The 24,059-nt window shown below is 37.3% G+C and overlaps 1 protein-coding gene across 1 annotated transcript; it reads left to right on the top strand.

Moving 5' to 3' along the window:
- Positions 1-22,228: 22,228 nt before the first annotated feature.
- LOC147618958 (early nodulin-like protein 14) lies at positions 22,229-23,280 on the top strand. The gene is made up of 2 exons (XM_086774166.1): positions 22,229-22,559; positions 22,649-23,280. Exons 1-2 carry the CDS (start codon positions 22,370-22,372, stop codon positions 23,140-23,142), a joined length of 684 nt encoding a protein of 227 aa, XP_086630292.1. The 5' UTR covers positions 22,229-22,369; the 3' UTR covers positions 23,143-23,280.
- Positions 23,281-24,059: the final 779 nt, after the last annotated feature.

Genomic DNA, 24,059 nt, shown 5'->3' with positions numbered 1-24,059 from the left:
CATCATAATACCAGTCTTGCAAATGTGATTAGTACATCACATAAAGGCAAAGAGAAAGTGGTTGAGCCCCTTAGTATGCCTGACATTTCTACAGGGCATTCTTATGTTGATGGAGAGTCTAGTGGCTCAGAGAGATAAGCCTTGATGAGAAGCTTGGGATCCCAGCTATGAGAACACCTGGTGTAAAGAAGACTATGGAAGCCATGAATGAAAAGCTACAAAGATCTAGGAGAGTGAAGAACCCTGTGCAGAGGTTTACCTATGATGGTTATGTGGCACATCACTATGCATACATGGCAAAAGTTGTACAGGTTGTAGAGCCCACATGCATTGATGAGGCTGTTGGAAATGTGTGTTGGGAGAAATCTATGGATGAGGAGACGGATGCACTATATGGAAATGAGACATGGGATTTAGTGCAATTGCCTGAGGCAAGAAAGCCATTGGATATGCAAGTGGGTGTACAAAGTAAAACATAACAGTGATGGAAGCATAAGCAGGTACAAGGCTAGATTGGTACCCAAAGGATATGCGTGGTCTTTACATCAGATGGATGTAAAGAATGCATTCTTGCATGGGGATTTGCAGGAAGAAGTGTATATGTTGCAACCACCTGGTTATGAGGATGTGAGTCACCCCGAGCATGTTTGCAGGGTTGAAGAAAGCCTTGTATGGCTTAAAACAAGAACCAAGAGCATGGTCAGACAATATTTTTGAATATCTTGTCACTATTGGCTTTTATGTAGCCAATGCAAATTTCTCGTTGTATGTGAGACACAGTCATAGAGGGGTTGTGCTTGTTGTCATCTATGTAGATGACTTGATCATTACGAGGGACCATGATGCAGAGATCTTTGATATAAAGATCTTGCTTAGACAGAAGTTTGAGATGAAGGATCTAGGGGAGCTCAGATATTTCTTGGGCATTGAGGTGATTACTTTGATGTAAAGATCTTGCTTAGACAAAAGTTTGAGATGAAGGATTTGGGGGAGCTCAGATATTTCTTGGGCATTGAGGTGATTAGGTCACCACATGGTATTGGATTCCTGCAGAGACAATATGGCTTGGACATGTTGTCCAAGTATGGTATGATAGGCTGTAAGCCTATCTCAGTGCCATTGGATCAGAATGGCAAGTTGAGTGCACATACAGGAGAGACTTTGGAGGATCCTACTATGTATAGGCGCATAGTAGGAAGCTTGATCTACATGATGATCACCAGGCCAGATTTGAGCTATGTTGTTGGTTGGTGAGTCAATTTATGCAGGTTCCTCAGAAGCCGCACTTGGATGCATTGAGACAAATACTGAGGTATGTGAGGTCTACTTTGCATTGTGGACTATTTTATGAAACTGGGACAAAGATATGTATACATGGGTACACAGATGCTGATTGGGCTGGTAGTATCTCAGATAGAAGATCTACTAGTGGCTTCATGTTTTCTTTGGGGAGTGCTGTTGGTGACTTGGAGCAGCAAGAAGCAGCCTACGGTTGCTCTATCCAGTACAGAGGCCGAGTACAGGGGTGCTGCTATGGCAGCATGTGAGGTAGCTTGGTTGAGAAAGCTACTTTTGGGTCTATCAGTGGGGATAGACAAGTTGTCATTTTCTGTGACAACATTAGCAGTATACAGTTGGCCAGGAACCCAGTTTTTCATGCTCGTATGAAGCATATAGAGGTCCACTACCATTTTGTCAGAGAGAAGGTCTTGGCAGGAGATGTTGACCTTGTTTATGTCAGCACACACAGGATCAGGTAGCTGACATCTTCACCAAAGCATTGGGTACAGAGAAGCTCTACAGATTCAGGGCTTTGCTTGGTGTACATGAGATGGAGTTGAGCTCGAGGGGGAGTGTTGAGATATCGAGCACATCTAGTGAGGCGGTGGACACTGATGACCCTCCTGGGGGATAGGCCCCACACTTACACCACTGGCATGGTTGGTGAGATCATGGGTGATATGCGGCCAGTGGGATGACAGGCTATGTGACAGCCATTCTAGAGACTGGCATAGTTATAGCACCAGCTCATTTAGTTGGGTTTACACTATAGAGAACCCTATTATGTATTTGGTTGAGTACCTTTTCATTATGTGTACTCTTATCTTTGTATATGGTGTATTGAGTGTTGAGTGAAGAAGAAGAAGATTTTCAGCCTCTCACCTTGTGTGTTCTCTTTTAGGATTTTGTGAGTGTGTGTGTGCTTTGCAAGAGCTCAAGCTCTCTTCTCCCCTGCATCTTTTCATTATAGTATACAATAGCTTTGATATGGATAATCAAAGGTGGATTCCTACCACAATCTCTATTGGTAGTTGGATTATGTTGCAAACGAGAAAGCGAAAAAATACAAAGAATGAATTCATCGACACTTACAAAGGTAGAGTTCAAGATTTCAAACTCTCTGACATAGGTAGGAGCATTAAGGAAGTCCTTATACAACATGCCTACATGCACTTAGAACTGCATCTGCAACGTTTGCCTAATGGAATCCCACTCCATAGACCAAACTATAAGTAAATGTTTTTACATTATGTTTATGTAATGTGTTTCATTTCTATACTTATGCTTCTCTTGTATTCATATGTATAGATATATATCCTTCAAACTTGGTTGACAGGCAGCCTACTGATAGTATTGTGGGAATCTTTGATGCTTTTCATGCATCTATTGGTGAGCAACTATACAAAGAAACATCAAGCAGGTCTTTGGGCAGAGAGAGGAGTTTTCTTTTATAATAATGAATTTTACACGGCACCTCATAGTGTTATAGGTTATGGATCTTTGAAAGCATTACCACTACCTTCATTCGACAGTCCAGAATGGCCAATACCAACAGCAGAAACAAGTGAGTGCTTTAGATTAAAGATATACCAAGATGTGTAGAGGTGTATAAAACCAAATGTAGCAAGTCGTCAAGTGAAAATCGTTGTCTTTATGCCATTGCATGTCTTTGTCGACTTCTTTTATGAGACGAGGAGGTCAAAAAAACATCGTCAATGTTTATTTATAAATCAGAGAAATGTTTGTATTTCTTAGAGCAAAATTGGGATGTGAAAGAATTAAATGGGGTTACCTGCAAAATCTAGAGGAAATATATTGTCTGTAAATATATGATTGGCTCCCAAAATTTTATTTTAGCCTTTCATTATATGAGATGGCAGTATGTCAATGGAAAACTTGTAAGTAGCAATTGATCAGGACTTGGAGGATGACATTGAAAATCCATTGATGTTATTAGAGGTATGGTTTAAACATGAGCTCTTGACAGTACTCAATATAAGGTCAAACATCTCTTTATGTCAAGTGAGGACAGACTTGGCAAATGAGGATGACCTACAAGTGCCTGATGATTATGTGTTCAAGTGCAATGACCATAAGGTATGTTATTCAATCTAACCTCAAAAAAGTATTCATTTCAAAACTATGCCATAATCATCATTACTTATATAAATTACTTTGATTTTTGGAAATAGGTACCAAGGAGAAAAGAAAGGACCATTCAATGGGTTTCCTCTGATAAGGCTTGAGGTAGGGCTTGAGCTTGAGTATAGAAATTTGTAATTTCATGACTACCCCATCTTTGGGAGTATGTGCAATAGAGGGTGGGCCAGGGTCATAGATGTGGGCACTCCGTAGTATGGTTAGCTAAACAAATCGGGCACCATACAAGCTCCCTCTTGGGTTAGAGATGGGGATGACCAACTCGATCCTGGCCTTGGTTCTCCAGTGTTAGGTCATATGCTGCATTAATGCAGTGGCTAGTTGTTTGACTTGTTGTCCTCCGAAGGTAGACTCCTTGCCATTTCCATCAAATCTCTGGTGATGTTTGTTTTGAAGGAGGCCTTAGATGTGCCCTCGTGAAGTTCTTGGGAACGTGTTCCCTTTAAGTTATCCTTAAAGTCCATAGCACTCCTATAGCATTGCTCATCAAAGGAGGTATGGGCCAGGGCATACAAAGAATTATGTAAGGTTGCATCATCTAGGCCTTCAAGGAATCTCCCAATTAGCCTTTCGTCAGAGAACTTGTCTCTGGCACAATTACGAGAGCGGAGATACCTCACCCTATTGATGTAGTCCCGGATGGTTTCACAATCCTTTTGTTTGACATTATGTAACTGCTCTCAATGGGACTCCATCGGGTTCCTTGACGAGAGTATCCAACTTTGAAGGCCTCGTTCAAGGCTTTAACGGTGGCCTTATCTTCTATCTTCAAGGACCTAAACCATTGGCCAGCTTTTCCATCTAGGGTGAGGCCAAAGGCACTCACCTTGACTTGATCGTCCACGTGGCCGAATGCTTCACAAATCTAATTAAACATCTCTAAGTGTGGTATGGGGTCTCCAGTTCCATCGAACTTGGTGATAAGCTTAGAGATGTTAGCGGGTTTGTTTTGCTCCTATCGGGGCCCTTGTGTAAGCTAAGCTGAAATTGCAAGAGGTTAATATTCACATAAACGTGTGGCTCATGGCCTAAATTTTGATAGCCTTCTTCAATGCCATTGGTATATTAAACATAGGCATAGGATTTGATAAGATGAAGGGAATGTATAATGAGACTAGTATCATGTTTCTTTGGTTGAATATCAAGCCACTTAGCATATGCAGATGATTTATTTTATGGATCACACATGGACTCGCCTCTAATTTCATTAACAAAATTCAAGGAAAATGCATCTATGAAGTGGCCATCTACTAGAGGTACCTCACTATAGCAAAAAGAGATTGATGGTCTTAACTCTTTGGGTAGGCGGGCTCATGCCCAAGGATAAAAAGATGAGAAACATTGAAGCCAATTTATAAGCCTCCTAATGGTGAAATTTGAGGTCGATCAAAGACCTATTATTTAAGATGGGTGGCTAGTTCATTGGACAAGGACTATCACAAAAGACATGAAAGTTAAGATTAACTCTAATCCCTCTTCAATTGGAATCTAGTGTACCTTTATAAATATGGTTAGGGTAAGGGAGTATGTGGAGTTCTTAATTTCCACACATTTCCACATTAGGGTCTTGTAGGAGGAATTGTGATAACGTTATGTCTATATCAATTCACTTACATGCACATGCACATGCACTTGTGAGACATTTTTTAGGTCAAATTATTTGGATCACTATATAACATGCAAGCACTTTATTTTATTTTGGTCATGTGGTTCTTTACATGGATCATCAAAATCTCATGCATCACAAAACAAAAACTATATTGTCAAACATGAACTAAAGGGCTAGTTTTTGTGATGCAAGTGTACATAAGCTCTGGCTAGTTTCTTAATATATTTTTCCATGTTTTCTTATTTTTGTATATGCATATATACCTTCATGGGTCACTTGTTTTCTTGTAATCATATGAATAACATTAGGGACCACATGAAATCTTGAGTAAATTATTGTTAGCATTTCAATAACTATTTCTTTGACTCAACTATGGTGCTTACAATGGTGGTAGCTCTGGCTAGTTTCTTAATATATTTTTCCCTGTTTTCTTATTTTTGTATATGCATATATACCTTCATGGGTCACTTGTTTTCTTGTAATCATATGAATAACATTAGGGACCACATGAAATCTTGAGTAAATTATTGTTAGCATTTCAATAACTATTTCTTTGACTCAACTATGGTGCTTACAATGGTGGTAACTCTATAAACAAAATTTAACCACTAAAAGGTTTCCATTGTTTGAAGCTCCAAGTTTTTACTCTTAAAATGGCAATCCCTCCTCTTTGGTGTGGCCCATCAGCCCTATTCTGAGACTCTTAAAATTAGACTTAGAACCTTCACATTGAGCTAGTATTTTTCTCCTAGCGAAATACATACAATTGTGGGTGTCATGGCTTCTCACTCTATTCCATATTTGGTGAAACTACATTTTCCCCCTTGACCAAGGAAACTTGGTAGCTATACCATTACAAATTAAACACTAGACATAATTATGCTCATGTTTTAACCTAGGCAAGTTGGGCCTTTGATCACTTACCTTAAGTTGTTCTTAGAGCCTTGGCCACCTTTGCCATGGTGTAAGGCTCCCCTTTTTAACCTTTTTGGATTAGGAACCTAGTCATATACAGTAGTATAATGTGAATGTTGGTCTAGACAATGTTAATTTATATTTTATTACTTTCTAGGGCTTAAAAAATAAGTGTGCCTAAGTTTGGGTTACATAGGATACTTTGTATTTTTCTAAGGTGAAATCATAAAAAAGGTTAAAGTTTTAAATTTATAAATTGGTTGTACTTACTATACTTTTTTGGGCTTTAGCATATCATTATCTTTTTTGAAAACAACATAAAGCGAAGTTGAGAATATACACCCATATTCCAAGTCGACTTCTAAAGTATAGAGAATTTAATTGTTTGGGAAAAAGTGTTGGTGTTCCTTATGATGGTGATATTTGAGTGTCTCATATGTTGTAATTTTTTTAAGACGTGGTTCTTGATGTGGAACATCAAGAACATCACAAGCTTTCACATCCCCAAGCCTGAACAAAAATGAACTATAGTAAGCTCTATCAACATGTACTCAAAAGGTAGTTGTTGCTTATACAAGAGTATATAAAAGCTCTTGGCTAGTTTTTACAATATAATTTTGTCATGTGGCCTTGTTTTTTACCATCCAAGATGATTTGTGCCCTGTACTATTTTAGTGTTATTATTCTAAGAAATCACATCCTTGAGAAATTATGGTGCTTGCAATGGTGAAAATCTAATTTTTGACCATCCCAAAAATCCATGTTTGGGGAGCTTGGAGTTTTCTCTCTTAAAGCGATAGTCCCTCCTCTTTTATATGGCTAGTGAGCCCTTTTCCAAGATGCTTGCAATTGCGCTAGGGATAGCTTTGGACCTTGATATAGAACCACATATTATCTCCTAGCATTAAATATGCAATTGTGGGTATTGTGATTTTCACTCTACTGCATATTTGATGAAACTACATTTTTTTCCCTTGATCAAGGAAACTTGCTAGGTATGTGCTTACTATTATAAATTAAACAAGAGTGAGTTGGATCTTTGATCACTTATATTTAAATGTTCTTACATCATCAACACCAAGTCCTTAGCCGCCTTTGCTATGATGGAAGGTTGACAACCTATTTGGATTAGGAATTGAGCCATTTATATTTAGTAAGGTGTATGTTGGTCTAAATAAGGTTAATTTGTAGTCTATTACTTTCTATAGCTTGAAACAAATAATGTATAGTAGTAAGGTTGGGTAACATACATGATACTTCATATTTTTTCTAAGGTGGAACCATAAAGATGCAATCAAAGGTTTTAATTAATAAATTGGGATTTCATATGTTTGATTGATTACACCCAAGTCTAGTGGATTAGGAAATGATTTTATGGCATAAAGAAATGGGTTTAAATTATATGGAGAAATGTATGTTACAATGTGGTTGCACATGTAAGAGTAGGTTGCCTATGGCACGTGCATGAGCGTGTAATTCAACTCTTGCATGTAACTCCATGTGCGTAAAAAAGTTGTGGACTAGTACAACTAACTCATGTGCATGTATACAATTTACAAAGGACGAGTGTATGGAAAATACGGGAAAAGGGTATAATGATTATATCGTATTGCACTTAGAGTATTTTTTACTGCTTTGGCATGTCATGCTCTTACATAAAGTGAACCTGAGAATAAACATGTTGATAGATACACCCATATTCCAATCCAAATTCTCAAGTAAAGAGAATTGAATTGTCTTGGGAAAAGTGCTAAGAGTGCCTTTATGAAAGCATATGTTTGTTAGAACATAGAGTGCTTCTATGTTTTGCAAGGTCTTTGCAAGGTCAAGTGAAGGTCTTACAAGGAGAACCTTTAAGAGATGGTTTCCAAGAGGGTGGACCACCCAGGGTAGGGAACATTAGCTTAAGTGATGATTTGGATGCATTATGGAGTTCATTGTAAGTTAAGCATGGGAGGACTTCTCTCTAGTTCTATCTATATTTTTGATTGATAATTTTGTAGTTCATGAATTAGAATACTTTTACTATTGGGGTTGGATAGTACCATTGAAAAATTAATGTATTTTTTTCCTGATTAATGAGTTCTCTATTAGGACATGGGGACAGTGGACACATTGTTAATGGGCTAATTAAGCAGGGTTATTGCATGCTTGTGAGAGATCAACGGCACACACACAGACATTGCCTCTGTGGTGTGGCTGGGACGATGTGTGTGATATGATAGAGAGAGGAAGAAGTCCAAACCGGCTCCTCTTGTATGCCTTCTTTCAAGCCACTCTGATGAGATCTCCATCGCTAAGCGCAGACAGGCGATGCGTCCCAGGAGGATAGTCAGCCATCGCCATGGTAAAGAGAGAGAGAGAGAGAGAGAGAGAGAGAGAGCGCGCAAGCGACGAAGAGAACGCAAAGAGTTTGTAGGTTTAGGGTTTGACTTTATGGTATTAAGGTTGCTTTTGGGATTCGGATACAAATGAGTCCCCCATGCTTGCGTAGGAGGACATCGCGAGAGTAGTAGCGACCTAGACGGCGAAGCTAATGACAAAAGCGTTTCTCTGCTCGAGTCTCGAAGACGAGCATGCTCATCTCTGACCCCGGCTCGAAAACAAAACAAAAACGCGAGTACTAGGAGGACATCGCCAGTAGTAGTCTGACTTTTACTCCACTCCACTGTCAGAAATAAACTTTTTCTAACAAATGACCTTCAAGCCCAGCCGGTTTTTATTGAAAAAATGCATAGATTAATCGGTTTTATAACTAAAACCTCAAAAATTTGAATCTTTAAATTCAAGGCTAGGTAAAATTATACCCAGTTTTTCTTAACTTGAGTCATGAAAATTACATAAGTGTTTTCTCACTAAAAATATCCACATCCATAAATGTTTTCTCACTAAAAACAACTAGCAATGGTCCATTGAAGCACTTGAAAACCCCCAAACTCCATAGTGCTCACACTTCAATGAGAGCTTACCAAGATGATAAGAATATAAAGGCTATTCATACATATCTTTGGGATGTAATCCACCCATATCTTGATCTCATTTTTTGTTCTTTTAATTATAACAAATGATGGAAAAAAATGTTAGCCTAGGTACATTATGGGCATGCAATTGTGCTACCCTGAACTCTATACTATGGTTATGTATAAAAAGTAATGTCCAGCTTTACGAGAAACATTTCTATCAAGACTTCGTAAAGCATCGCTTAAATTATATGTAAGTCATAGCAGCCCATCTAAATTCCTCCTAGAGATGTCCATAAAGAGAGTGAAATTGTGTTAAGATTTGATGGAGGACGGAGAATCTACATACGCTCCACTATTTATAGAGGTTGTGGAGTTCTCCCACCAATAGCTTTTGTTGGAAGTCTTCTTATTGTAGATGTGGAGTTCTCCCAACAACTTTTGTTTGATGTCTCCTTATTGTAGATGTTGTGGAGTTCAAAATGCACGGGCAACTATAAAGCACATGCATATGTATGATTTCCTTGTAGATTCTTTCATGCTCTTATCCATCACTCCAAAATAGATATTTGCCAAGACATGAGTATAATCTTATGGCATGGTCTTAATCAAAACCATTTAGAGAAAATTGACATGGTATGGAGACTAAGTAACTACTTACAGTTCTTCTTCGATCTTATGATATGATCCTTTGATCACTTTAATTACATTTTATTTCAAGTAAAGAGAATAAGCAGCTCTCTAAGATGATCAATTCGATTGACTCTATTTACAAGCTATCAAACTAACCAAATGATCCTAGCATCTAATTTCAACCTCTAAAAGCATTTAACATAAGAACCTCGTACTACGTAGTATTAGTTTATGAAATTCTAGATATCACATGTTTTCAAGCAGTGTAACATACATTTTTTTTTAAATGTAAATTTTGACACTTTAAACACCCTTTTTTCAATTTGGAGGTATAAAAATTGGACCAACTTATTATGAATCGCATCGGAGAAAATATTTTGGCCAACTTTCACCTCCCATTGAGTCCTCCTTCATTGTATCTAACAATGCAAAATTTGTTTGATTGTTTCCAAAGATAGAGGCTCTGGAATTAGCTCTTTTTATGGCTTTCCAAGAATGGATGAGTTTGGCATGCTCTAAGGATCCCTTATTGGTTCTCCGATTGATGGGGTCAGTGATATGCTCAGGCAGGGTCAGTGGTTCAGTGGTTCAAACACGGGTATACCTGATCAAGTATTGGCTCTAGTTCTCAGCCTCCACATTCCTTTTAAGCTCTTGGGCTTGTTTCATTTGCTTTTTCTCCAACACGAAACTGGGGTGGCACTCTTTGAGTTTCTTTGGAAGGTTAGCATAGTCAATAAGTTTCTTCTCTTTGGAAAGAGCTAGTTTGAGTGGGAGATCGCTCGTTTGTCATTGCAAGGGAGGAAGCTTCATGGTGACTGGCACTCTTTGAGTTTCTTTGGAAGGTTAGCATAGTCAATAAGTTTCTTCTCTTTGGAAAGAGCTAGTTTGAGTGGGAGATTGCTCGTTTGTCATTGCAAGGGAGGAAGCTTCATGGTGACTGGGTTATACCTGCTTAAGCACTGGCTCTAGTTTAGCCTACACATTCCTTTCAAGCTCTTGGGCTTGTTTCATTTGATTTTAACCATGTCTCTTTGTGGAAATAAATGTGGGTGTCACACTTGAGGAACTGGCTGGGGTTGTCCTCCTTGAGGGTACCCTTATGGATAGCCTTGTCACTGTGTTGGCCTAAATGATTGAGTAAAATTTCTACCAACTTATCCTTGCTCATGTCCTTGACTAGGACTCTAGTTGCTATTGGTTGGGCACCCTTACCATTGAGGCTTTAGATGATGTGTTCCCTATCTCTTGATTGGGGTGGACAACTTATACATCCTTATCTTGCATATTGTCTACTAGGTCTATTGATCTGTTGGAAACACTCATCAAAGATCTAGTGTCTAAGCCTGTAGAGATGGTCATGAAGCCTCTTGTTCTTGAGACTTGACCTTGAGATCGATTAGCAATAGTCTTTCATGGAGACCGCATCTTATATGGAGATACTTGGTTCTAGCTCCTCTTGTTTCTCCCTCCTCTTGTTTGAGGTTATAAATTTGTGTGATGGGTCTCCATATAATCTGGGCAAGAACTCAAAGCTAGCATTTTTATGTGGGTTTAGAGACCACTAGCCTGCTTTACTTTCTAGACAATGTTCAAATGAATAAATCTTGGTGGGATCATCAATCCTTCCCATGGCCTTGCAAATTTAATCAAACTTATCTAGATATTTACTGGGATCTCCAGTTCTATCAAATTTGGTCATCATGGTTGAGATGTGGATTGGCTTTTTTTTCCCAACTCTAAGCCTCTAGGTGCTATGTTTGTGGGGGCAACCCCCTTCCCATTTCAAATGCCATCCTAAGTATGTTTGTGGCAACCCCCTTCCCATTTCAAATTCCATCTTAAGTATGTTTGTATATTCACATGGCAATGGAGTGTAGGGGAGTGGTTACACAAAACCCCCTATTTTTAAAGTTTAGGAATTCTTACCCCATGGGGTTAGTGTTAAAACCCTAAGACTCTCTAGATAATTGTTATGCATAAATCAGGCATAAACTCATCCAGCCGACCACCCCCGAGCCCAAGGGATGCACACATGAAATATAATGAAATACATCATACCTCTACCTTGATGTCCCATACCATCAAGAGGTATAACTCCAATCCAATAGCATGTAGCTATAGTGTGAAATGGTAGGTCTGTAGATATGATCCTCTACACAAGAGAGCATAACATAGCTTTGGCCTCACAAACCCCAAGCCTCCAAGCCTCCCTTGAGTGTGCCCCATGCCCCTATTATATAGGAGGGACCTCAAGTGACTCTTGACTCTCCATTTCCCATGTGTGACCCTTAGATGCCTGACCCTAACCTTAACCCTTAAGGTTAGTCCTAACCCATGCTCCACTAGAGCTTGTTCCCATGCTCCCATGCTCACAAGCCTAATGTGGGTTAGCCTCCTAGTATATGCACACATAATGTGTATATAACATACTTCCCCTCTCTCAAAACATTGCACTCTTGCAATGAAAAGAAGGAGTACTACGCTAAACAATCTCAACCGACTCCCAAGTCGAATCCTCTATTTCCCTATCTTTTCACCTAATTTTAACCTTAGGGATTAGTCAACTACAAAGTTTCCTTTCTCTGAATTCAAGTACCTTATCAGGTTCATGTGGAACATAGGATAAATCGTCGACTTCAACGAGCTCATGAGGAGTAACTGTGTTCTCCTCACCTCCCAATTTCCCTTTCAATCTATGGATATGAAAGACTGGATGAACTCTAACAATTGGAGGTATTTTAAGTTCATCCGCAACCGTGCCAATCCGATGTATAAATCAAAATGGACCACAATATCTAGGAGATAAATTTGAGCATTTTCCCATTGACAAAGTCTACGAATCTTTAGGAAAATAACCAACACTCCTGGTTCAAAAGACCAAGTTGATCATCCTCTATTAGCATAGAACCATGCCCAATCTTGAACACTCCTGATAGAATCATGAGCTTCGGTCAACATTTCCTGCATATCACGCAAGAAATCCCTCAATGCATCAAGCTCAATGTCCTTAAGACCGACATCAATAGGTGCCCTAGGTTGATACCTATACATAAGTATGCACAGACTAAAACCAATAGCTGTATATTTAAAACTGTTATAGGCAAATTCCATCATTGGAAGATATTTTTTCCAATATGATGCTTTTCCAGAGACATATGCACGAAGCATATCCTCTACAATCTAATTCATACGCTCTGTTTTCCCACCATCAGACTGCGGATGATCAGAGGAATTCATACTCAAAGTAATTTCCTCGTACCATTCAGAATAAAGTAGGAAAACATGGCATTATAACAGTAGGAACCACAGATTCATCGGTGCCCCGACTTACCCACATCTGTACATAGAATTATCGACGTCCCAAGTTATCCATATCAACATAGAGAGTCATCGAAACATCTCGATGAGTCACATATATTCATCTCTGTAAACCATTAAGTTGACTGTATAAATCACCTAAAATATGGAACTAGAGAAAGAAATGCCAACAAAGGAAAAATCCAAATTTCCTTAATCCGAACACAACAAGATAAACTCGTTAAACTCTAAAGAAAGAGATTTCAACAAGTGAAAATGCCGACGAGATTACACTCATCAATACATGCAGGCTATAGATAAAAGAAGTTTATCTAGAGAATGCCCACACTATAACTTCTAGTGAATTCAGAAAATGAGATTGTCTTTGAATGTTAAGGTCAACATGCTAAGTGATGTAAGCAAAGAAGTTTATCTAGAGAATGCCCACACTATAACTTCTAGTGAATTCAGAAAATGAGATTGTCTTTGAATGTTATGGTCAACATGCTAAGTGATGTAAGCAAAGCAGCAATCTTGAGCCCAAATTATCCCATAAGATAATATATGTGAGGGATCACTAGCGTCCCATACCACCATGATACCACCCATACATACCTTAATAATTTAAAACTCCCTAGTATGCCGTCTAGGAAAATATGAATAAAATCCTGTATAAAAGGAATAAGATGCCCTTATCCCAGTCTTTCACATACTAAAATCTGTCTCTATATTCCTGAGACCACATCAAGGAATAACTCTTTCCGAGTATATCATTAGAAAAGAAATTGAATTATTGGCGACTTTCTAATGATAACTACCCAAAACACAATAAAGTTAGGGTAGAAAAATAACTCACCTAGATATATAAGCAACTAGGTATCCAAGTTAGAATATGTATAAGAGTACAAGGAACATAGTCCAAAATTACATGCAAAAAACTGGAGGCAAATACTACATTCAAAGCACATTATATTATCCAAAAGATCAAAAGATCCTTATAAACCATGGATAAAAGCATAGAAGCTCCTCGAATCCATGAAAACCATAGTTGATCCATAACAATCAATGCATGCCATCTCATGGTCATTAATCATACCAAAAGAAGCATTAAAATTGGTGGCCAACTCATCAATCCGGAGTATATGAACGTGGTGTTATTCAAGCAAAACTCCAAAGTAAACAAGTGAAACACGTGTGTAACACTCATTAAAAAACCCCTAGATATAAGTGATCTAGGCAGAACCTGATGAGTCCATATAAGACTTGGAAAACATCCAATAAAATCCACCAAAACAAACCGATCAACTGATCCATGCTAGAATTTATCTGAGGCTTAAGAAATTAAGCATAAACCACACTTAAACAAGTACAAAATAAATTATCATGAACAAGTGTCAAAGGTGAGACACACTTTGAATGCAAAATATAGCCATCAAAAGTATGAAACATGTCCAAAAAGAATGGCTAAACAATGGCAAAAAATCATGAAAACATCGTTTAGATTAAATCCAAACATAAATATCTACTAATACGGAGGTATAAACGTATTAATAATATGCGAATAACCCACATCTATCTAATGTCAGCACGTGAACACGTACTTCAACACTAAATAACCCTCGAAATTATTAAATTCTCGAGAAAAAAAATTATCATGATTTTTTCCTAATTTTTCCTAATCTTATAGGGCCTCAAAATATGATAATTTTGAATTCCACCAAACTTATCTTATGGCATTCCAAACCTATATTTTTCCAGAAAATTTTTAGCAAATAGATTTGCCAAAATACCATTGATATTTAAAAATACCAATTTCTAGAATTTATCACACATCAATTTATATCCAATCACATCACTCCCACACATCAACTCACATCCAATCACATCATCTCACATCAATTCACATCCAATCACATCATTCCCACATCAACTCACATCCAATCATATCATCTCACATCCAATCACATCATCTCACAATAATTCACATCCAATCACATCATCTCACATGAATCCACATCTAATCACACCATCCCACATCAATCCACATCTAATCACATCATTCCCACATCAATCCACATCTAATCACATCAATCCACATCTATTCACATCTTCCCACATCAATCCACATCTAATCACATCATTCCCACATCATCGAGCAGAGGCTTATAAATTCTTGGATGGCTTCTTAGGCCAAGTGATGATTAATCAATACAAGATAACATTTGTTGTACGAAGTGGGAAACTTATACATCATGCCATTCGGCTTAACCGATGCCTCCACCGATGCCTCCATCACTTAATGTCAATGCTTGATGGCTTCTCATGCTAGAATCAAGTGACAACCAATCCAATAGATCAATACAAGACAACATTTCTATGGAATGGGAAAGGCCTATGCTTATTACTCTGTCATATGCCATTCTTAGCTTAACTAATGCCCTCGCCACCTTCCAACACTTGATGTTAGTCATAATCTCTATATGGGTATGCCCATATTTTTATTTCGAGATATTTTATTTTGAATGTATATTTTATTTAAATCATCTACCAAGAATAATGTGTTTAATCAGCTATGTGCACTAGTATGATGTAGTCATTAGGATTAATGTGTTTAATCAGCTATGTGCACTAGTATGATGTAGTCATCAGGATAAATGTATTTAATCAGATGTGTGCACTGACTAATATTATTTTGGATGAAGGTGGTGATTGAGTGAGGGATTATGTGTTAATCATGGGTAGAACATGTGTTAGACCACTATGAGATATTTTGGAAGACATATGAACACCTTTTATGGTTTTATATTTTTGCATTAATATTTTTATGAGGCTAAAGTCTCATACCTTTGAATATGCCAATTAGTATTTTATACTTTTGGTAAGCCCAAGACTTTATATTTGTACCTTGCTATATTTTTGTGGAGCTTTTACGCTCAAAAACCCACAAAGCACTTATTCTTTGTTTTTGGATTTATCTTTTTGAAAAGCAAGCTTTTTCTAGTACATATAAATATGGGTGAGTGGTACAAGGGCCACACTCATCCAGGGGAGATTCAACCTAATCTTGTGCTGATGGTGATCTCTTTCTTATTCTCTAGCTCTCTTGTTTATTTATTTTTATTTATTAAGGTTTATGCTTTTAATTTATGCAAGTATATGTTATGCTCTAATTCTTTTGCTTGAGAGTTGAGTTTCTTCTCCAAGTGTCATAAAGATTCTAATAGTGGTATCAGAGCTTTAGGAAGAACCACTCAAGAAGAAGGATTTTTGAAGAACAATTTAAAAGCAAAGTTTACACAATTATTTGGAGCAAAGAAGGCCAAGGATTTAAATTTTGGTAAATTCTAAAGCTTCAAATAAAGAAAGAATACTTGCATAGGAAGGTCAATGAATTGGGACACTATCAAAGAAATTTATTGTGAAGTGGAAGGGTACAAGTACTTTGGAGAAAAAGAAGATCTACAAAAATATAGCAAGCTACAAATATAAAGTCTTGTGCCTACCAAAAGTATAAAATACTAATTGGTATGTGCAAAGGTATGAGGCCTTAGCCTTACAAAAATATTAATGCCAAAATATGAAACTATAAATGTGTTCACATGTCTTCCAAAATATCTCATAAACCCGTGATTAACACATAATCTGCTACTCAATCATCACCTTCATCCAAAATAATATTGGTCAATGCACACAGATGATTAAACACATTAATCCTAACTATATCATACCAGAGCACATAGCTGATTAAACACATTAATCGGTAGATGGTATAAATAAAAGGCACATTCAAAATAAAATATCCTAAAATAAAATAATGGGTGTCTCCATAGAGGTTATGACTAACACTGGATGTGTACAATATTCAAGGATCACCTTTGGAATATCTTGGAGATATTCATTCATGAACTTTGTGTTGTGCACTCAAAGTGGAAGGAGCATCTTCCTCATCTTACACTAGTGTTTGAGAGATTAAAACTCTATTGCATCTCATTAAACCAAATCAAATATTAATTGTAGGTAACCTTAGACACATTGTTTCCAAGAATGGAATTTCCACAAATAAGAATAAGATCATGTGATCTTGGAACTATTGCCACCCACCATCAACTACAAGGGGGAGCAAAGATTTATGGGCATGCAGGGTAGATTAACCTTCTTATATACCATATATGCCATACCTTTATACATGTTGCTGATTATCCTTTGAATGAACATACAAATGTCAACATATATATGAAAAGCTAAAGAAGGCATTATCACCACATTTATCCTGGAATCTGATTTTCCATGTACATATTGGTGCTTCAACATTCGTTATTGGATGTGTATTAGCATAACCAAGGAAGTACAACATGGACTTCCTTATTACCGTTTCTACCCATTAACTCAATGACATGGTGAACACAATTATACCACCATAAAGAGAGAGAGATTAGCCATGATGTATGCTGTGTGAAGAAATACATACATTGTCTCCTAACTATAAATAAATATATACAATGTGATATCCTAGCTTTTAAAAAAATGTTTTCTTTTTTAACCATCAACCATTTCTTTATCTGGTGAATAAGCCTTGCCTCAAGGCACATGTATGGTTGCTCATTCTTCTAGGAAATTGACTTCACCATAACAGTGAGAAAAGTATCCATGCATGTCCATAACAGTGAGAAAAGTATCCATGCATGTCCATAACGATCACCTTTCCAAAATTTCTCACAAAGAATCCCCTCTAGGAGTGAAAAATGATCTTCAAGGTGCTCCATTATTCCAAACTAACCAATTATAGGAATGGAGTGAAGACATCACCCAATTATGAGAAGAATGCAGAGGACATGATGAGCTTCTTGTTTGCAAGTAAATACACACATAAGAGTAGACAAGAACATAAGAGACATGGATGGTTGAATTTTCTTCTATTGTCTTATCTTCTCTATAACCATAACATAAAGAGACGAAAGTACATACTATATGAGAAACTACTCTCCTACTATAACTTACAAATGTCGGTCCATAGTGTAAACTCGACTACTGAGTTGGCACTATAACTATGGCATAACTATAGTACACCAAAGTGGCTGTCATACAGCTTGTAAACCACTGGCAGTATATCACCCATAATCTCACCACTTCATTATAGCCATTACATTGACCGTAAAGCCATGCATCTCATACCCTACTACTTCATCAAACGAGTATCACAAGTGGCCATAAAAATGGATCTTTAATGGTTTGTCTCTTTTGCATTTTTTAACTAAATTTCACCCATACTTGGACTTTCCCGTTTGTCTGGGAATTGCTACCTAACCTTAAGAAACTAATCAACTTCCTCCTTTATTTTTTGCACATGATTTTGATTCATTATTTATGTTTGAATTATTATTAGCCTAGTGTTAAAAAGTTTCAAAGGAAATTTCATTTTTATAACTCTAGATTTACATCCTTTAGATTAGTGTGCTCTTAAGCAAAGATATATAAAAAATATTTAAATAGAGCATCTATTTCCTAAGTGCCACATCCTCAATTAGATTAGCATTAACTTTGATAATATTTGAAACCTTCTCTAGATGATATTCCATTCTCCTGTCTTTTATACCTTGAATACCCCATGCTTGAGACACTTCAATAGGCTTCAATGTCCTTACCATATTTTCCTCATACTTTAGAATTCTTCAACCATGGACTTCCTAAAAACGTTTTAAAAAAACTTCTACTTGCTTTTATATTGATTATAATGAAAGATACTTCAAATGGAATATCTTTCATATTGATTACAATGAAAGATATTTCAAATGGAATATCTTTCATATTGGAATATCTTTCATATTGATTACAATGAAACGTATTTCAAATGGAATATCTTTCATATTGATTACAATGAAACATATTTCAAATGGAATATCTTTCATATTGATTACAATGAAAGATATTTCAAATGGAATAAAGGGATATACTTTGGTTTAAAATTCAACACTATCGTTTGAGATTAAGAAAGTCTTTTATGCCAAAATAAATTATTACCAAAAAGAGTGGTATGCATTTATTTAGGCATTAAAAATTTTGAGGAATCATTTATATTAAGATAGGTTTGAAATTATAAAGGATTATGAATCTTCAAGGTTTGTGTATGATTGCAATTATTTTAGAGGTAAAAAATCTTGATGGCTTAAGCACTTGAGGAGTTTGATTTTGAGATGACATATGGTCTAAGAAGTTAAGGTCATGGTACCAATTCTCTTATATTAATGGTGGTTGATGTTAATCCATTAAGTTTTACTCAATAATAATTATTTTCCAGTATTCTCTATGGGGACTATGATAAACTAGTTCTTATTTTGGCAAGCCTTAGTAAGGGGCGATAGCAAGGTATCAACAACTTGGAAGGAACCAAAAGAAAAATTATATAAAAATGTTGTGATAAATCGATAATCCATTCAAGTAAGATTGTTAATTTGAGAGGGGGAAGCTTCCATTTACAAGATCTCGAGGATGTAAAAAAAGAAACTTTTATAGTGTTGTCCATCTTGGTATACACAAGACTTATTATTTTGCTAAAAGAGATTTGTATTGGTCAATAATGAAAACTTATGTGTGAGATTTGTATTATTTAGCCAAAAGAGATTTGTATTAGTCTCAACAATGAAAACTTATATCCACAATTATGTGTGACCAAGCGGTTTAGTGATTGATACCATGTGAAAAGAAATAAAGAAGCATTAAGGTTTCCCTTTTTTTATGGCTACCTTGTAGCTATAAAATCAAGAGCTATTCAGGGGTGAGCTAATATATGCTCTATGGTTGGGTAGAGAATCTATAGTGTTGATCAATTTGTGTAAATGGATCTTGCTTGGGATATCACAATACCTATGACGATTTATTATAAAACATATGAGAGATGATCTAGAAGAAGAATAAGAAAAATGAGAGGAATTCTTACACATATTAACTGTGGTCTCACAATAAATATTAAATCTATTTTGAGAGACTTGTAAAGCTCTACTTTATCGATGGTAACAGTTACATTTTTACATTGAAGTCAATATTAGATAATTTGGGAAAAATCTCACACTTTGGGAATCAACTTTTCAATATAGTTTTAGCCATATCTTGAGCATACTAACTCCAAATTTGTCGGAGATTTTAGATTTAGATTCTACTCTTAAAGATCTTTCCAATGATATGTCACATGAGAGGGTTTTGATAAAATCTTGGATAAGTTCACCATGATCCCATTTTTTAAATGGGAACGGGATTTTTCCCAAACTATCTAATATGGTCTCATTGATAAACACATGCAGTAAAACAGTAGATTAAAGAAAAATATAGGGACAACTTTGCCTTGTAAGGAGTAAAAATCATGTTTGGCCCATGAACAACAATAATTCAAAATCAAAATGCATGTGCCAAAATGTTATAGTGAGTTAAGATGACAATCTATCACTCCCTATAACACTTTTGAAGAGCACCTATACATGGAAGCTTAGTGAAAGGCGTAAAGAAAGTGGTCTAGTTCACAAGGTGTGTAATCATGATCTACATTAGCTGATGCTAAGACAAAGTTAAGCCTTAAGAGACACATATGTATTGTAAAAGTGATGGTAATGGCTCAAAGGTTTCACATTAAATCTAATGAAATAAACATGTCAATTCACTTCTAAAAGAAGCACTCATACTTTGTGGCTTAGTGAAAGAAAAGGTTCCGCTCACACAAGTAGATGGTCTCTATTTTGATATGCAATAGTAGAGGAAGAACTATTTAGAGACACATAACTTTGTGTTCATTGTGATGATAAACTATATGTCCCAAGTTAAGGTATAAGAGTTGAGCCAATACTAAGTATCATTGTTGATGACCATTTCAGCTTCTAGGGATAATATTGGAGCTATCCAACAACATATTGCACATTCACATTATTGATGACCATTTCTACTTGGATAATATTGGAGCTATCCAACAACATATTCACATTATTGATGACCATTTCTGCTTGGATAATATTGGAGCTATCCAACAACACATTGCAAATTCACATTAATGATGACCATTTCTACTCAGCGATACTATTAGAGCTATAACAACACATTACAAAGTCACATTGATAGGTGTAGTCACGATTTCTTATGTTGATGGTGATGAATATGATCTCAAAAGGTAAACAAGAGCTTTGCAAGTGAAGGTAGTGAATCTACTAAGGATCATTCTTCTATTGGTAGATTGGACCATTGCTTTAAAAAATGAATTTTAAGCCACATTTTACCATAGCTTAAAGTGAAGGAAAACCTCACTAAAGCTTTGCTTAATAGCAAGTGCCCCTCATTTTGGATGACATCTTTTTCAATTGATTTGATTTTACACTTAGGAATCTAATATTTTTGGTAGGAAAACCGTGTTGTTCAATCCGACGCCTATGGATGTGTGATGTGATGTTGTCTATAGCTCCTATACATCCAACTCCTATGGATGTGTGATGTGATGTTGTCTATAGCCAATATATGAATTATTCACTTTAAAAAAAGCTTGCCCTCCATGGATGCAATCTCTTTCTCTATATATATATGTGTGTGTGTGTGTGTGTGTGTATCTCTCTCTTTGAGAGCCCTCATTGAAAATTTTTGCCAACCCAAACCCCACAAATTAGACTTGACTTTGAGTTGAGGTGAATTGAGGTTAATGCATTTGATGCCTATAGCATCGTAGCTTTATAAGATGATTAGTATGACTTTTCTCTTTTGAAGCTTTCATGTTCTTCGTATTATTACGTCTTAGTCTTATGGGCCGCTTTAACCTTCCATAGATGTGAATATAATTTTCATTCATTCTCTCTCTCTTTCACTCACTCACTCACGCACACTCTCTCTCTCTCTCTCTCTCTCTCTCTCTCTCTCTCTCTCTCTCTCTCATACAGACTTTGGCTTTCTTTTGTAGATGTTAATATACATTTCTCTCTCTCTCTCTCTCTCTCTCTCTCTCTCTCTCTCTCTCTCTCATACAGACTTTGGCTTTCTTTCGTAGATGTTAATATACATTTCTCTCTCTCTCTCTCTCTCTCTCTCTCTCTCTCTCTCTCTCTCACACACACACACACTCACTCACTCACTCACTCACTCACTCACTCTATGGGCATTCACTAACAAGCCCTCTATCTAAAGCATAGTGTCGCCCATTTATTAAATATGGTATAAAGTTTAGGTGTTTCATATACACAATAAGTTTTTTTTTTTGTGTGTGTGAATCTATATTAATGATTTAAGTGGTGCTATAACTTGGCACATGAATCGAAGTACTAGGCATGGTCACATGGTGCATGTCTGATGTGTCGGCAAAGCTTAAAAGAAGCCTTTTTGGAAGCATATTGAGTGTTGTGGGCGTGCAGGTTCATCACTGGGGCACGCATGCTCACCTGGCTTCCACTAACTCTCGCTCACACAGCGTTTTCGCGTCCTCTTCATCATAAAAGCTGGTAGATCTCCCGAAGAACACTTCCCCTCTTCACAGCTCGACGAGCCCCCCGCCATGGCTACTGCATCAACCCATTATCATTTCTCTCTCTTTTTTATCCCGTTTCTGCTCACCGCACCCCTTGCCGTCACAGCTGCACAGCACACTGTCGGAAGATCTGCCGGATGGACGATTCCGGCAGTCGGCAACGTCAACTACAGCACTTGGGCCGGCGAATTCAGCTTTTCCGTTGGCGACACGCTAGGTGAGCGGCTGGTTTTATATCATGTTCCCGTCCGCATTAGGATAATCACAAGATTAAACCGTTTGGAGTGTCTTGATTTTTGATCGCAGTGTTCAAGTATGATGCGACGCTGCACAATGTGCTGCAAGTGAGCGAGGGGGACTACGACAACTGCAGCGTGTCCACACCGGAGGCAAGTTACGACAGCGGCAATACGGTGGTCACCCTGGACAAGGCCGGCATCTGGTATTTCATATGTGGGGTACCCGGACACTGCCTTGCTGGCCAAAAGCTAGAAGTCCAAGTGGATTTTGTGTCTCCTTCTCTAGCACCTAGCCCACAAACTCAAGCCCCTTCCTTTGTCCCACTTCCATCACCCCCCTCTGGTAGCCCCTCACCTTCCCCACTTGCACCACTAACCCACCCTTCATCTTCCCCTCTTATGAGCCCCTCTTTGGCTCCATCTCCATCCTCCTCCACATCACCATCCACAGTTCCTTCCACACCTCGCCCCTCCTCTGATGCACCTCCACTTCCTTCTAGAACCACCCTTCTTGTAGCCCTTACTGTGGGGCCATGGCTTATATTTGCTCAATATCTATAGTTTCATGCTTATCTCACGTTCAATGGGAGTTAGCATAGGTGCTAGGCTAGGTAGGTGCACCTCTCTTTTTATTTTGATTTTCATGTATACTCATCATGTGATTGATTGGTTAGCTCATAACGTAGGCATTTTTCATATTCACACTCTAAGTATCTTACTAGAGTTTGACAGAGTCAATGCTCGAAAAAAATGGCATTCTACTGTATTTGTACTGTACAGAATACTGGCTGAGATTTTAAGCAGCCCTTATTCTAAGGAATGATTTTTCATATATTTTAGTTATAAAATTGGCATGTTGTAAAGATTTTGAAACAAAAACTAGATAGATTTAAGAGTTTCTTTATTTTGATTGGTTGAAAAATATGTTTTTTTGAGTACTGCCTAGAGTTTGACAAAAGAATGCTTACACTCTTAACTGAACCACCTAATTCACTTGATGTAAGTACATTGTAAGTGATGTAAGAATATTATGTTTGATGCATGCCTACATTCACATATTATGTAAAAATCACATGTTGGTTATTTATGATGCATCATGTCATGAAAAAAACGCATTTTGCGATTTTGAAACCTACGAAATGTTTTGAGCCGAAACATTTCTATGAAACCTCGAAACATAGGTTTTAAAGCCCAAATTTTAAGTCACTTTTTTGCGTTTTGTTTCCCAAATTTGCTTGTGTTTTTGTTATGCCTCGTTTTCCCCATTTTGTATTGTCATTTGTCGTGCTCATGTATGTTTATGCTCCTATGGTGTGACTTGCATGCTTGTTTCAGCCCGATTTGCTGTGCAAACTTTAGCCTTGGGCCTGGTTGCCTTACAAGCCTCTCCTTCCTTCCATCTCGCATGCTTCTCCTGCCCTTACATGCCTCTCCTCTCATTCTCCTTCCATCTTCTCTTCCTCTCCTTCCTTCCTCTC

Source organism: Cibotium barometz, chromosome 34, assembly GCF_041138505.1.
Source record: "Cibotium barometz isolate CiBa-2024 chromosome 34, ASM4113850v1, whole genome shotgun sequence".
In the NCBI taxonomy this organism is placed as follows: domain Eukaryota; kingdom Viridiplantae; phylum Streptophyta; class Polypodiopsida; order Cyatheales; family Cibotiaceae; genus Cibotium; species Cibotium barometz.
The sequence above is the reverse complement of the archived record's forward strand: the minus strand, read 5'-3'. Positions and strand labels throughout refer to the sequence as shown.